The 14,663-nt window shown below is 38.2% G+C and overlaps 1 protein-coding gene across 1 annotated transcript in view; it reads left to right on the top strand.

The window, feature by feature from the left end:
- Positions 1 to 14,663, top strand: part of LOC128686639 (uncharacterized) — a gene marked incomplete at its 5' end in the record, with an annotated part of 89,171 nt that overhangs the window by 12,216 nt on the left and 62,292 nt on the right. Inside the window, one exon of the mRNA XM_070080265.1 lies at positions 6,248 to 6,308. Within this exon, the coding sequence (XP_069936366.1) occupies positions 6,248 to 6,308 (61 nt within the window). The remainder of the gene's footprint in view (positions 1 to 6,247; positions 6,309 to 14,663) is intronic.

Here is a 14,663-nt window from a genome sequence, read left to right as displayed (position 1 = left end):
CTTTGACTGTTTCGGTTGTATATATATGTCTTTCGAGGTACCGTGTTTGACGTATATATACTCATAAATTCTAGCGGCTTCAAATCAAGCAGGAGAAAGCTGGTAGGCCCACATGTGAGAGAATGGGTCTGTGTGGTCAATGTGCACCATATAAAAAAATCCTGGAGCACGCAGTGCATAATGAGAAAAAACAACTCCAATCGTTTTTTTTAATTAAAATGCCGACTTTGTGGTCCATTTTCGTATAGTATTTATGGTTGTATTCTTGTTTCCTTGGTCTCATTTGATAGAATGGAAAACATATTATAGAAATAGAGTTGATTTTGACTGGTTTTACTATACAACGAACCTGGAAATGGAGCTCAAAGTAGAGGAAATGTTTGATTTTTGCCGATGTTCAAAAGTAAACAAATGATGTCATTGCCCAATAAATGTCCAACTAGCCATTTTAATATGCAGTCATGAATGGGTTGACATTATTTGTACAATTATTACAGTATTGCAGTAGTCTGCATAACAGTAAATCTTCTATTTTTTGTTTGAGTAAAAATTCAAAATAGAAAGCAAGAGTAATATCAGAGGGGCCTGGAGACGTGACTGATGAACAAAGAAAATGTTATTTTAGAGCGAGGAATGTCTGCATTGTTCAATCTGGACCTTATTTTGAAATTGTCATATTTTTTAATTTTCGTGAAATTTGCCAAATTGCAAATTTCTGACCATGTTATTGGGTAGTTGAAATCAGTAAATGGGCAGTTTCTTGTACTCGATCGATAGAAAAAATGGAGTTCTAAAGAAATAGCTATGAGTTTGGTCGACTGGAACAATGGAATTAGCTGAAAATAGGGCTCAGAGTGGGCAAAATCGCCGATTTGTAAATATCGCCGAGGTCGCTAACTTTACGAGAGTGTAATTCCGTCAGTTTTCCATCAAATTTCATTACAATAATTTCATTACAATCGGGAAACAATTCTCTATCCTTTCATAAGAATTTTTTTTTTTTTTTTTAAACTTTGCTACACCAGGAGACACCTCAGGATTGGGGTTGCGACAGTCAAGGGGTTAACTAAGCAATGATATATTCAGTGGTAAAAATTACAGTAAACAAATTACAACATGAAGTACAAATGAGTATTTTTAAACAATGAAATTTGAACATTTCAATTAAGAAGCATTAGAGTTGTACTAATTTGTAGCATTACAATGTATAATATAACAAAATGATCAATATATTATATGAAATCATACAGTTTATTAATCCTATCAAATTGAATATAATCAATGATTTGTAGTGCAGAAACGGGTCTTATGGTCATTAGATGAGTTACAGTGCATTCAAGAGAATGGATGCTCTATTAGGTAATGTAATTAGAAAACAAAGTTTGATAGGGTCACAGGTTATACATTTATGAAATACAGTTATTCAATATTTATTTAGTTGTGGGTGAGTAAGTGGTTTTTAAGAAGAGTCTTGAATTGATAAACAGGCAGTGTTTCTTTTGTATTCACAGGTAATGAATTCCAGATTTTTGGACCTTTTATGTGCATAGAGTTTTTACATAGTGTGAGATGGACATGGGGAACATCAAAGAGTGATCTGTGCCTTGTGTTATGGTCATATGTTCTGTTGAGGTTGGTAAGCAGAAGTTTGAGGGGAGGGTTTATATCTGAGTTGAGTGTTCTATGTATGTAGTAGGCACAATAATAAGTGTGGATGTTTTGTACGGTGAGTAAGTTTAGAGTTTTGAATATTGGTGGAGTATGCTGCCTGGAGTGGGAATTTGTTATTCTGACTGCAGCCTTTTGTTGGGTAATTAATGGTCTGAGATGATTTATTGTTGTTGAGCCCCATGCACAGATTCCATAGGTGAGATAGGGTTAAATGAGTGAGTTAATATAGGGCCAGGAGAGCTGATTGCAGAGCATAGTATGTACCATATCTTTGATAGTATGCCTACAGTCTTGGAGATTTTCTTGGAAATTTGTTGTTCATGTGTTTGAAATTTGAGTCTATTATCAAGGTGGATTCCTAAGAATTTTCCCTCTGTGAGCTTTGTGATAGGTGATCCGTTTATCATTATGTTAAGAGGAACATCTGTAGTTCTGTTCCCAAACTGAATGAAGTAGGTTTTGTCAATATTGAGAATAAGCTTTTTAATCATCATCCAGGTAGATATTTTCTGTAATTCAATATTTACAGTATTGCCTAGAATGACTGGATTTGGGTAAGAAAAGACGTATGTAGTGTCATCTGCAAATAGTATGGGTTTGAGTAGTTGCGATGCATTTGATAGGTCATTTATGTAAATGAGAAAGAGAAGAGGGCCAAGGACACTTCCCCTTGGGACACCAACTGTAATTGGTTGTGTGAAGAGTTTGCTCCATTTGTGTACACATATTGGCTTCTGTTGTTAAGGTATGACTTTAGGTAGTTGAGTGAGTGCCCTCTTATACCATGGTGTGACAATTTTATGTGCAACAAATCATGGTCAACTGTATCAAAAGCTTTACGTAAATCAATGAAGATTCCCGATGGGACTTTTTTTTCTCGAGTGCAGTGTATATTTGTTCTAGCATGTGTATAATAGCATCATTTGTATTTTTATTAGGCCTGAACCCAAACTGACAGGGGTTGAGTATGTTGTGGGAGATGAGGTAGGAATAGATTCGCTTATGAATTAATTTTTCAAAAATTTTAGAGAGAAGGGGTAAGTTGAAGGCCTATAGTTGTTCAGGTCTGCTTGATCTCCTTCTTTATGTATCGGGGTGACCCCTCGCTATATTGAGAACTGTGGGGATGGTTGAGGATTCGATGGATTTGTTAAAGAGTGTTGCAATGATTGGTGACAGTACTTGTGAAGCTTTTTGTATATACAGGGTGGTAAGTTATTTAAATCTCCTGCCTTGTTCTTTAGTGTGTTGATAATAAGTGAGACTTCTGTTGGGTTGGTCGGAGCTAGGAATAGTGTGTTCGGGTAGGTGCCAGCGAGGTAGTCATTAGGTGGGATATTTGTGCTTGGGATTTTACCTGCCAGGTTTTTTCCTATGGTGGAGAAGAAAACATTGAGTCTGTTTGTTGTTTCAGTTGGTGGGAGTTGGGGTTCATCTGGTTTTGTTAGTTTGATTGTTCTGTTCTGTTTCCTGATATCTTTTTTGTTCCTAGAATTTCAGATAGGGCTTTCCAGGTATTTTTTATATCATGTTTTAAGTTAAATAATCTGTTCTCATAATACAATTTTTTTTGCCCTACTTATCAGGCTATCCAGAACAAAACCTGGAGGCAGTCCAATCACTAAAGCAACCTTTCCTCTGTTCACTAGTCATGTCCCCAGGCTTCTCCTGTATAACTCTTACCCCTCCATTTTGAACACATCGTCATACACAAAAATTTAACGCTTTTTCCTATTTCTTGGCTAATGATCCATAACCATTAATTCTTGGTCATGGTTTAGGCTGTCCCAATAATTGAAGCAGATGTAGATGTTTCAGGCACTTCTGGTCTGAAATTGGCCAAGATCTCTATTTCAGTTGTAAATCTTCTGGTTTACTTAGTGGAACCAAATTCACTATTTTAGCCCAACCAGGAGATTAGAGGTCAGCTGCTACCATGATGCACTGCATAGGGCAACATTTTTGTGGATACTAGGCACACCTGCTACCCAGACTCATTCTCTTATATCTAGGCCAAAATTTGCCACACACAACAAATTAGGTAACGAAAAGATTGGATATCAAATTGGAGGGAGAGAGTATGGAGGAGGTGAATGTATTCAGATATTTAGGAGTGGACATGTCAGCAGATGGATCTATGAATGATGAGGTGAATCATAGAATCGATGATGGGAAAAAGGTGAGTGGTGCACTGAGGAGTCTGTGGAGACAAACAACTTTGTCCATGAAAGCAAAGAGGGGAATGTGTGAGAGTATAGTTGTACCAACGCCCTGGTATGGGTGTGAGGCATGGGTGGTGAATGTTGCAACAAGGAGAAGGCTAGAGGCAGTGGAGATGTCATGTCTGAGGGCAATGTGTGGTGTGAACATAATTCAGAGAAACCGTAGTTCGGAGATTAGGAGAAGGTGTGCGGTTACTGTTACAAACACTGGTCTTATGCTATAACAACAGGAAAATAATGACTTAGCCATTGTCCACCTTTTATAATTCACTTCAGGGGAAATAAGCATTAAGTCGTTTTTCCAAGTTTTTTATCTAGTTTGAATACTAAGTCTTCTTGTACTTAGTAACTGCATTAGATATTAACTGTGTTAAACAATTAGTCTAAAAGGAAGCTCCTAGAGTGTACCAAGGTTCGATTAACAGCGACTTTTGACACTTCTTTCTGATCTTTATTTAATTTGTATACTAGGTCTCTTCGTACTTAGTAACTAGGTTAAACATTAAAATCCCATACTCACAAGGAGATTATGTGACACCTTGTGATACTTCACATACGATGAAAATTAAAAGAACATAATTGTATGTTTATGTTCTTATAAATTATTAAATAACCAAATGTCAAACAATTCATCAGTATTGACAGTCTTGTACAGAAAGCAAAACTATTTGGTTACTTTCGAGAAACAACAATCTCTTATAGGGATTACTTAAACTAGCAGTCTCTCAGACTAATGGTCAATCATCTCATGCAAGAGACTTTGAATTCTATATGAAAGCAACTATGTAACCGAGTGCTAAAGAGAGCTATGCACTCTGGGTTGAGAACCTGAACCTACTCAGAAGAGAGAGTATGAACCTACTGCTTGTGTCAATGACCAGTAACTCTCACGTCAGGTTGGTCATGTGACAAAAGCTTTGACTTCAGCCGCATAAAAAGCGGCCGGTCTTTTAGCTAGCGATTCCATCATCTTTCCCTATTACTATACATACATAAATATTAGCATTAACATGTATATAAAATTGAAGAGTAATAAATGTCAGGCATAACCCACAAAAGTTACCAAAACAATTATCCAGATGGCTGAGGAGGGGTTATTGAGACGGTTTGGACATGTAGAGAGGGTGGAATGAAACAGAATGACTCGAAAGTGTATAAATCTGTAGTGGAGGGAAGGCATGGTAGGGATTGGCCTAGGAAAGGTTGGAAGGAGGGAGTAAAGGAGGTTTTTGTGTGCGAGGGGCTTGGACTTCCAGCAAGCATGCGTGAGTGTGTTAGATAGGAGCGAATGGAGACAAATGGTTTTTAGGACTTGACGTGCTGTTGGAGTGTAAGCAAGGTAATATTTATGAAGGGAATCAAGAAAACCAGCAGGCTGGACTTGATTCCTGGAGATGGGATGTACAATACCAGCACTCTGAAGGAAGGGTGTTAGTGTTGCAGTTTTGTAACCGTAGTGTAAGCATGCCTCTGGCAAAACAGTGATGGAGTGAATGATGATGAAAGTTATTCTTTTTCGGGCCACCCTGCCTTGGTGGGAAACGGCCAATGTGTTAATAAAAAAATAATAAAAAAAATAGTTTAACTGAAGTTCAGATAGATAGCTATTATTGTCTTTATACTTAAGTACTGTATATTTAATATGTATGTACTGTACTTGCTATCTGCTTTTTGAGAAAATGCAGTGCTTCCTAGGCAAAATGCTAACTTTGTTTTGAACATTGATAGATTAAACCGTTACGTATACCGTACCACTCCAACCCTGCCTACCCTCTGATCCCAACCCACATCAGTAGGGTTGCAAATTCATTACTTTATATATTATGGTTTTATATAAATATTTGAAGCATTCCATAGTTAACCTTTTACTAAATATATGTGCATAATAGGCATAGACGTAACACTGATAAACTGGAGATTGTTGCTTACACTAACTATAAATTTAGGATTAAGTTTTCAATTAACAGTGTTTTTGGCTTTAATGTTTTTATATGTTGTTTCAAAATATTGGTCATGTCCAGTTTTCATTTAAAGCCATTAACCAGTGCCTCTAAGGAGTGGTATTAGCTTTATTGCCTGTTATAAATTTGTACTGAATTTTGTAAAGTCACCCACTAACTATGTTTTGTTTCATGGTGTTCTCTTTCTAGATTAATGGCTATTAATCTTGGTTATGTATCCATATCTTAATGCTCAAAACTGTATTTGTACTGATTATTAGATGGGAACTAACACTAAATACAGAAACAACTTATGCATTTCTATGACTACATGCATGTATCTAGCTTCACTAATGTATCTACATGGTATCTAGCTTCACTAACCAAGATTTTATTTTCGCATTTTGTGTCCAGTCATGTGAACGGAAGAGCAGTTGTGGTCAAAGTGGAAGAGGGAAGCGTGGCTGCTGAGGATGTAAGCCATCTTCATTGTTCACTGTTTGTTGCTGCCTCTCTTGGATCCTCATTATTTTTCTGTGTGGTTGTTCAGCTTGTATACATTGCACTTCAAATGCATACATGTTATCTTGGTATATACTGTAGCTTTTATTGGAATCAATTATCTTGAGAATAAGAAACATAGTCCTTCAAAGTGTGCATGACAAATATGGAGCAAAAGATTTGAAGTTAAGCTTACTAAGGAGGATGTCAGCTGTACAAGAAATATTGGGATTTTTAATGATATTGTAGTTAGTGATGTTAAATCATGACACAAGACTAGTCTGTAAATGAATATATGGTAATCTGGCACTCATCATTCAGTAATAGGGGAATGTGACCTTTCAATATGCATATGGAGTGTTGTTTACACTTGTGTAATTGAAGTGAGATTACAATGGACCCCTGAGTTTCGTGATTAATCCGTTCCAGAGTCTGCTGAATGACTAAATTGCTGAATGGCAAAACCATTTTCCCCATGAGAAATAATGGAAATAAAATTAATCCGTTCTAGACACATAAAAATATTTAAATTTTTTTTTTTTTTTCAAATTAAATAAAGATTTACATACAAAAAACAATGAGAAATCAAGTACATACATATATTAAATAATAATAACATTATACACTTACCTTTACTGAAGACTTCTGGATGGATGGAAGATGGGAGGAGGGGATAGGAGAAAGGTGTACACTATTGTTTGGAAGGGGAATCCCCTTCCATAAAGACTTCAGATACCAAGTCCTTATCTGGAGTTACTTCCCTTCTTTGTTTTTTAATGACACTGGGAACAACTTGAGAGTCACTGGACCCCTGTTGCACAAAATATCTGTCCTGAGAGCTCTGTTTCTGGCATTTCTTTAAGATTTGTCTGAAGTGGGACACAACACTGTCATTGTACATGTTGCCAACATGGCCTGCGACAGCTTCGTCAGGGTGAAGTTCATCCATAAATAATTGCACTTCAGCCCACTTTGCACGAATGTCCTTAATCTTTGAAGAAGGCACCTTCCTCCATCTCTCTTCCTCCTCCTCTGCAGCAATTTCCTGAGCTGTGGTCTCTTGCTGTTGCAGATGAAGCTCTTGCAGCTCTGCGCTGGTTAGCTCTTCATCATGGTTCTCCACCAACTCTTCCACATCCTCAAAACTCACATCCAACCCCCATGGAATTCCCCAGTGACACAATACTTTCCACAACTGGCATAGGCTCCTTAGGGTCAGCCCCAAACCCTTTAAAATCTCTCTTGTACACATTGTGGCCACAATTTTCTCCAAGCAAAATTCAAAGTTCTGCAAGTCACTCCCTCCCAAGCCTTTCCTATAAGGTTTATGCAAGTGACAATATTGAAGTGATCTTTCCAGAACTCTCTAAGGGTCAATTCAATGTCTGAGGTCACTTCACAGCACTTTTGAAACACTGCTTTGGTGTACAGTTTTTTGAAGTTTGAAATGACCTGCTGGTCCATGGGCTGGAGGACAGGAGTTGTATTAAGGGGCAAGAACTTCACCGTGATGAAACTAAACTCCTCCACCATTTGCTCTTCCAAGTCTTGAGGATGAGCAGGAGCATTGTCCATTACCAGGAGGCACTTAAGTGGCAATTTATTTTCCAGGAGGTATTTCTTTACACTGGGGCCAAACACTTCATTAAACCAGTCAAGGAAAATTTCCCTTGTGACCCATGCCTTACTGTTAGCCTTCCACATCACACACACATTACTCTTAGCAACACTGTTTTTCTTGAACACACTGGGATTTTCAGAGTGTTACACCAGTAAAGGCTTCATTTTGCAATCTCCACTAGCATTACTACAAAACATGAGAGTTAGCCTGTCTTTCATAAGCTTGTGTCCTGGGAGTGCCTTTTCCTCCTGCATAATGTAGGTCTTCCTTACCATTTTCTTCCAGAAGAGGCCTGTTTCATCACAATTGAACACTTGTTGGGGTTTGAATTCTTCACTGTCTACATACTCCTTAACCCTTTCAGGGTCAGCAGTCCCTCTCCTAAACTTGTTCTCAGGGTTGGAAATTTGGGGAAAAAAAAAAATTATTTTTTCCTGTGAAATGATAGAGAATCTTTTCCCGATCATAATGACACCAAAAGTATGAAATTTGATGGAAAACTTATGGAATTATGCTCTCGTGAAGTTAGAAGTCTCGACGGTGTTTATGCATTGGCGATTTTGCCCACTTTGAGCCCTATTTTCGGCCAATTCCAATGTACCAGTCAGCAAAAATCATAACTATTTTGCTAGAACTCCATTTTTTCTATCGAATGAGTACAAGAAACCACCCATTTACCGATTTCAACTATCCAGTAAAGTGGTCTGAAATTGGCAATTTTGCCAATTTCACACAAATTTCAGGATGCCAATTTCCAAATAGGGTTCAGAATAAACAAGACAGACATTCCTGGCACTAAAATAACATTTCCTCTGTTCATTAGTCGTGTTTCAAAACGCCACCCCACTTCTGCGGTCCCATCTTCTGCAGCTTCCTCTGCAGTTGCCAGTCCCATAGTCACTCCTGTATCTAATTCTTTTGCTGTCCTGGGCTCAGACGTCCCTGACGTCTCAGACGTCTCCAGGCCTCTGTTACATTTCTTTTGCTTTCCACTTTGAATTCTTATTCTCACAAAAAATAGAAGATTTACGTACTGTTATGCAGACTACTGCATTAGTGTAGAAATGGTATAAATAACATCAGTGCACATGTATTGGACGCATGGCTTGATTTATTTACTTTTGAACTTTGGCAAAAATCGAACACTTCTGCTAATTTGAGTTCAATTTCAAGGTACTTTTCATTGTGAAACCAATAAAAATCATCTCAATTTCTGTAATATGTCTTCCATTCTATAAAATGAGACCAGGAAAACTAGAATACATCCATAAATAGCATACGAAAATACACTGCAAAGTCGCTGTTTTAAAACAAAAACAGTTGGATTTTTTTTTCCTCATTATGCACTGTGTGCTGCAGGATTTGTTTTATACTGTGCACACTGACCACAGAGACCCATTTTTTCATATGTAGGCCTACCAGCTTTCTCTCGCTAGATTTGAAGGCGCTAGAATTTATGCGTACTAGTACGGCACCAACCCTGGCGTGCAAGCTGTACTAGTACGGCACCAACCCTGAAAGGGTTAAACTCCTGTACAAACTTCTCAGCTGTTTTTTTGTCAGAACTAGCAGCTTCATCATGCCTTATCACACTGTGTATGCTACTACGCTTCTTAAATCTCTCAAACCAACCTTTGCTGGCCTTAAAATCATAAGAATCACCACTCATTGCAGGCATTTTCTTGACAAGATTGTCATGCAACTGCTTTGTCTTTTCACATATTATTGACTGCATAATACACCTACCATCCGACTTACGACCTGCTCGACTTACGACCACTCGACTTACGACCACTCGACTTATGACCGTGTTTTTTTTTGCCAAATTTCTGGGAAATAAACAACTGTTTGTGTTGTACACAGTGTTTTTCCTAAACCTTACAGTATAAAATACAGTAACAGCATAAAAAGTAAAGTAAAACATGAAATACCAAAATAAAACAATAAAATAAAGTAATTACAAAAATGTGATGTTGATATTCAGTAGTAAAGTTTGACTTACGTCCATTTCGACTTAAGACCGGTTTTTTGGAACCAAACTCGGTCGTAAGTCGGATAGTAGGTGCACTATCTCCTGCTAACTGTTTTTGGGTAATCTACACCAACAATAACCTTTCCACTTCTTTGAGGGTTTGCAATCTCTTTTTTGTCAGCATATCTACCCCTTTTGCAACAACAGCACACTTTATTTCATTTCCCTTCGCCACGATCGAAGTGATGGTTGAATGGGTTTGCCATACATCCTGGCAAGTTCTGTAACATGCACTCCGCTCTCATATTTTTTAATGATTTCTTTCTTGAATTTGATCATGTTCCTCACTTTCTTTACCAAACGGCTGGCACTAGCTTTCCTTGGGCCCATGGTGACTTATTTAGCAGTTGCAAGCACAAAAAACAATGGATTATTATGAAATGTATTGTATGAACCCGCAGGGTGATGGTCATGCGCTGGTAAACAATGGCACACCTGAGTGTGAATAGTGTGGGAGACTGGCTTTGCATGCACGGTGATGGGCGGACGCATACCGGATGGTCACCAAATCACAAGTCCAATCATGAACCGCGAAGCTAAATTTTGCCGAAAAAACTTGCCGAAAGTCGGATTTCACGAAAGTAGCGGCTGCCGAACAGTGGGGGTCCACTGTACAGTGGACTCCCGAGTTTCGTGATTAATCCGTTCCATAGAGCCCGCCGAAGGTCGAAATTCACGAAACTCGAAATCATTTTCCCCATAAGAAATAATGGAAATAAAATTAATCCGTTCCAGACACCCAAAAATATTAAAATAAAATATTTTTTTTTCAAATTAAATGAAGATTTACATAATGAAAACAATCAGAAATCAAGTACATGCATTTAAAAAAATAATAATAACATTACACTTACCTTTACTGAAGACTTCTGCGTGTATGGAAGACGGGAGGAGGGGATAGGAGGAAGGTGTACACTATTTTTTGGAAGGAGAATCTCCTTCCATTAGGACTTCAGGTATGAAGTCCATATCTGGGGTTACTTCCCTTCTTCTTTTAATGCCACTGGGACCAGCTCGAGAGTCACTGGACCCCTGTCGCACAACATATCTGTCCAGAGAGGTCTGTTTCTGGTGTTTCTTTAAGATTTCCCTGAAGTGGGACACAACACTGTCATTATACATGTTGCCAATATGGCCTGCAACAGCTTTGTTAGGGTGAAGTTCATCCATAAATGTTTGCACTTCAGTCCGCTTTCCACAAATGTCCTTAATCTTTGAAGAAGGCACCTTCCTCCATCTCTCTTCCTCCTCCTCTGCAGCAGTTTCCTGAGCTGTGATCTGTTGCTGTTGCAGATGAAGCACTTGCAGCTCTTCAGTGGTTAGCTCTTCCCTGTGGTCCTCCACCAACTCTTCCACATCCTCGCCACTCACCTCCAACCCCAAGGACATCCCCAATCTCACAATAGTTTCCACAACTGGCATAGGTTCCTTAGGGTCAGCCATAAACCCTTCAAAATCCCTCTCTTGTACACAATCTGGCCACAAATTTCTCCAAGCAGAGTTCAAAGTCCTGGAAGTCACTCTCTCCCAAGACTTACCTATAAGGTTTATGCAATGGAGGATATTAAAGTGATCTTTCCAGAACTCTCTTAGGGTCAATTCAGTGTCTGAGGTCACTTCAAAGCACTTCTGAAACACTGCTTTGGTGTAGAGTTTTTTGAAGTTTGAAATGACCTGCTGGTCCATGAGCTGGAGGAGAGGAGTGGTATTAGGAGGCAAGAACTTCACCGTGATGAAACTAAACTCCTCCACTATTTGCTCTTCCAAGTCTGGAGGATGAGCAGGAGCATAGTCCATTACCAGGAGGCACTTGAGTGGCAATTTATTTTCCAGGAGGTATTTCTTCACACTGGGGCCAAACACTTCATTAAACCAGTCTAGGAAAATTCCCTGTGTGACCCGTGCCTTACTGTTAGCCTTCCACATCACACACAAATTACTCTTGGCGACACTGTATTTCTTGAACACTCTGGGATTTTCAGAGTGATACACCAGTAAAGGCTTCACTTTAAAATCCCCACTAGCATTACTACAAAACATGAGAGTTAACCTGTCTTTCATAGGCTTGTGTCCTGGGAGTGCCGTTTCCTCCTGCATGATGTAGGTCCTCTTTTGGCATTTTCTTCCAGAAGAGGCCTGTTTCGTCACAATTAAACTCTTGCTGGGGTTTGAATTCTCCAGTGTCTACGCACTCCTTAAACTACTGTACAAACTTCTCAGCTGCTTTTTTGTCAGAACTGGCAGCCTCACCATGCCTTATCACACTGTGAATGCCACTATGCTTCTTAAATCTCTCAAACCAACCTTTGCTGGCCTTAAAATCACAAGCATCAGCACTTGTTGCAGGCATGTTCTTTACGAGATCGTCATGCAACTACCTTTCCTTTTCACATATTATCGACTGTGTAACACTATCTCCTGCTAACTGTTTTTCGGCAATCCACACCAACAATAACCTCTCCACTTTTTCGAGTATTTGTGATCTCCTTTTTGTCAGCATATCCACCCCTTTTGCAACAACAGCACACTTTATTTCCTTTCCTTTCCTTTCGCCGCGATTGAAGTGATGGTTGAATGGGGCTTGCCATACATCCTGGCAAGCTCTGTAACACACACTCCACTCTCATATTTTTCAATGATTTCCTTCTTGAATTTGATCGTGTTTCTCACTTTCTTTATCAAAGGGCTTGCACTAGCTTTCCTTGGGCTCATGGTGACTTATTTAGCAGTTGTAATCACAAAAAACAATGGATTATTACGTATGAACCTGTGGGGTGATGGTCACGTGTTGGTAAACAATGGCACACTGAGCGTGAATGGCATGGGAGACTGGCTTTGTGTGCGCGGTGACTGTCGCTGAAACACGAGTTTTTTCACGAAACTCGAGGCCAAATTTAAAAAAAAAAATCGCCGAAGGTCGAATTTCACAAAAGTTGAGGCTGCCGAAACTCGAGGGTCCACTGTATTTGTTAAGTTTATTATAATTTAGGTTAAAGTAGCCTAACTTATGAATGTAAAACACACCACTTGGACCAAAAAATATATCAAATAAGAGATCCATATATTTTGGCCTATGTCAAGAGACCCTCTTCAGCAGATAATGAAGATCTGTGATTTTTAACCTAATGTTGCCTGAATATGCTAATGTTTAATGTTGTTGCTGGCTTAGGTTGTTCCAGTGCTGGTGAGCATAAACTCATTACAAAACAAATGGAGTACAGTGTTTTGAGGACAGGTTGAATATGGAAGTTAAAGTCAAATATCAATGGAGAGTGCTCCAGTGACCGGAAGCCAATGACATTAAGTGGTGGTTAGATTAAATTTTTAGATTAGATTTTTTATTTTGACAAATTACATGGTTGTACAGAGGAATATAATAGTTGAGTGTACATGCCAAAAGCCCCTCTGTATGCTGAGCATTTTGGGCAAACTTAAAGATTAACTTAAGAATAGTAAGGCAATAATACATAGTTCATATGGTCATTAGATGAGTTAGAGTGAGTACAGGAGAATTTAATATTATGTCAGGTGATGCTACATGGTTTTGATAAGTCTAGTAGAGACTTTTTACGCTATTGAATTAGTTAATAAAGATTGCAGTATTACAGTGTAACAATTTAAAACAATTTACAGTGTGATGTATTACAGTTTAGTACTATTTAACCCGTAAACGGTCCAAACGTATATATACGTTTTTTCAACATTTGAAAGTATGTAAAAAAGTAGATCTTCTTTTTGTTTTTTTACATTTGAAAATGTGTAAAAAAACTTTGATCTACTTTTTTTTTGTTACATTTGAAAATATGTAAAAAAAACGTAGATCTACTTTTGTAGCACTACACATGTGAACGTAGATCTGCTTGGACCGTTTATGGGTTAAAACAATGAAATTTGGTATTACAATGGAACAATTTACATTATGATGTACTGTATTACATTCTACTACTATTTAAAACATTGAAGAGAACAGACATCCTAATTTCACAGCAGTAAGTGGTTGAGCATTCATCAGCACAATATGAGTAGCTTTTGAGAAACTGGTAGTGGTTAGGTATGATTTGTCTGGTTAATTTTGGGTTAGCTTAGTGATTATTTTACTTTGTGAGGGAGGTGTCTTTATGCCAGTGAAGGGCTCTTGATCTAAAGAATTGTACCTACTTGCCCTTTCCTTGGATTGAATCTAATTGCTTCTCATTCCCCAACCCCTGCGAGTTCAGTACTTCACATGGAATAAATAAGTGAATGTTGTAATAGATACCTGTACTATCAATACAGGGTTGGAAATTCAATAGCACTGGGATAGGCAACATAGAAGTGGAAATAGATATTGTTAATTTTTTCTTGTAGCATACAATGTGAATGCATAAATTGTTTAGATCTTCTTATATTTACAAGGTAAGATTCAGATTCATAGATTAAAAAAGTGATTAGCCTCAATGAAGTGTAAAAGCATTACTACAAGAAGAGGCACCATTTTTCTTATTGATAGTTCATATCTTTGGACTTGTGTTCATACTGAAGCAGCAGCATAGGATTATTGGAAACACTTTCCAAAAGTCTACACTTCTCTGTGTTTTGTGTTTGCCCCCACACTTTGTGGTTTCCCACACTTTCCTGTGACATTTGGTGCTTTCCTTTTACTTTCACACTTATGTATGCTGCCTGAATAGCACTTT

Source organism: Cherax quadricarinatus, unplaced genomic scaffold (genome assembly GCF_038502225.1).
Source record: "Cherax quadricarinatus isolate ZL_2023a unplaced genomic scaffold, ASM3850222v1 Contig257, whole genome shotgun sequence".
Lineage (NCBI taxonomy): Eukaryota > Metazoa > Arthropoda > Malacostraca > Decapoda > Parastacidae > Cherax > Cherax quadricarinatus.
The sequence above is the reverse complement of the archived record's forward strand: the minus strand, read 5'-3'. Positions and strand labels throughout refer to the sequence as shown.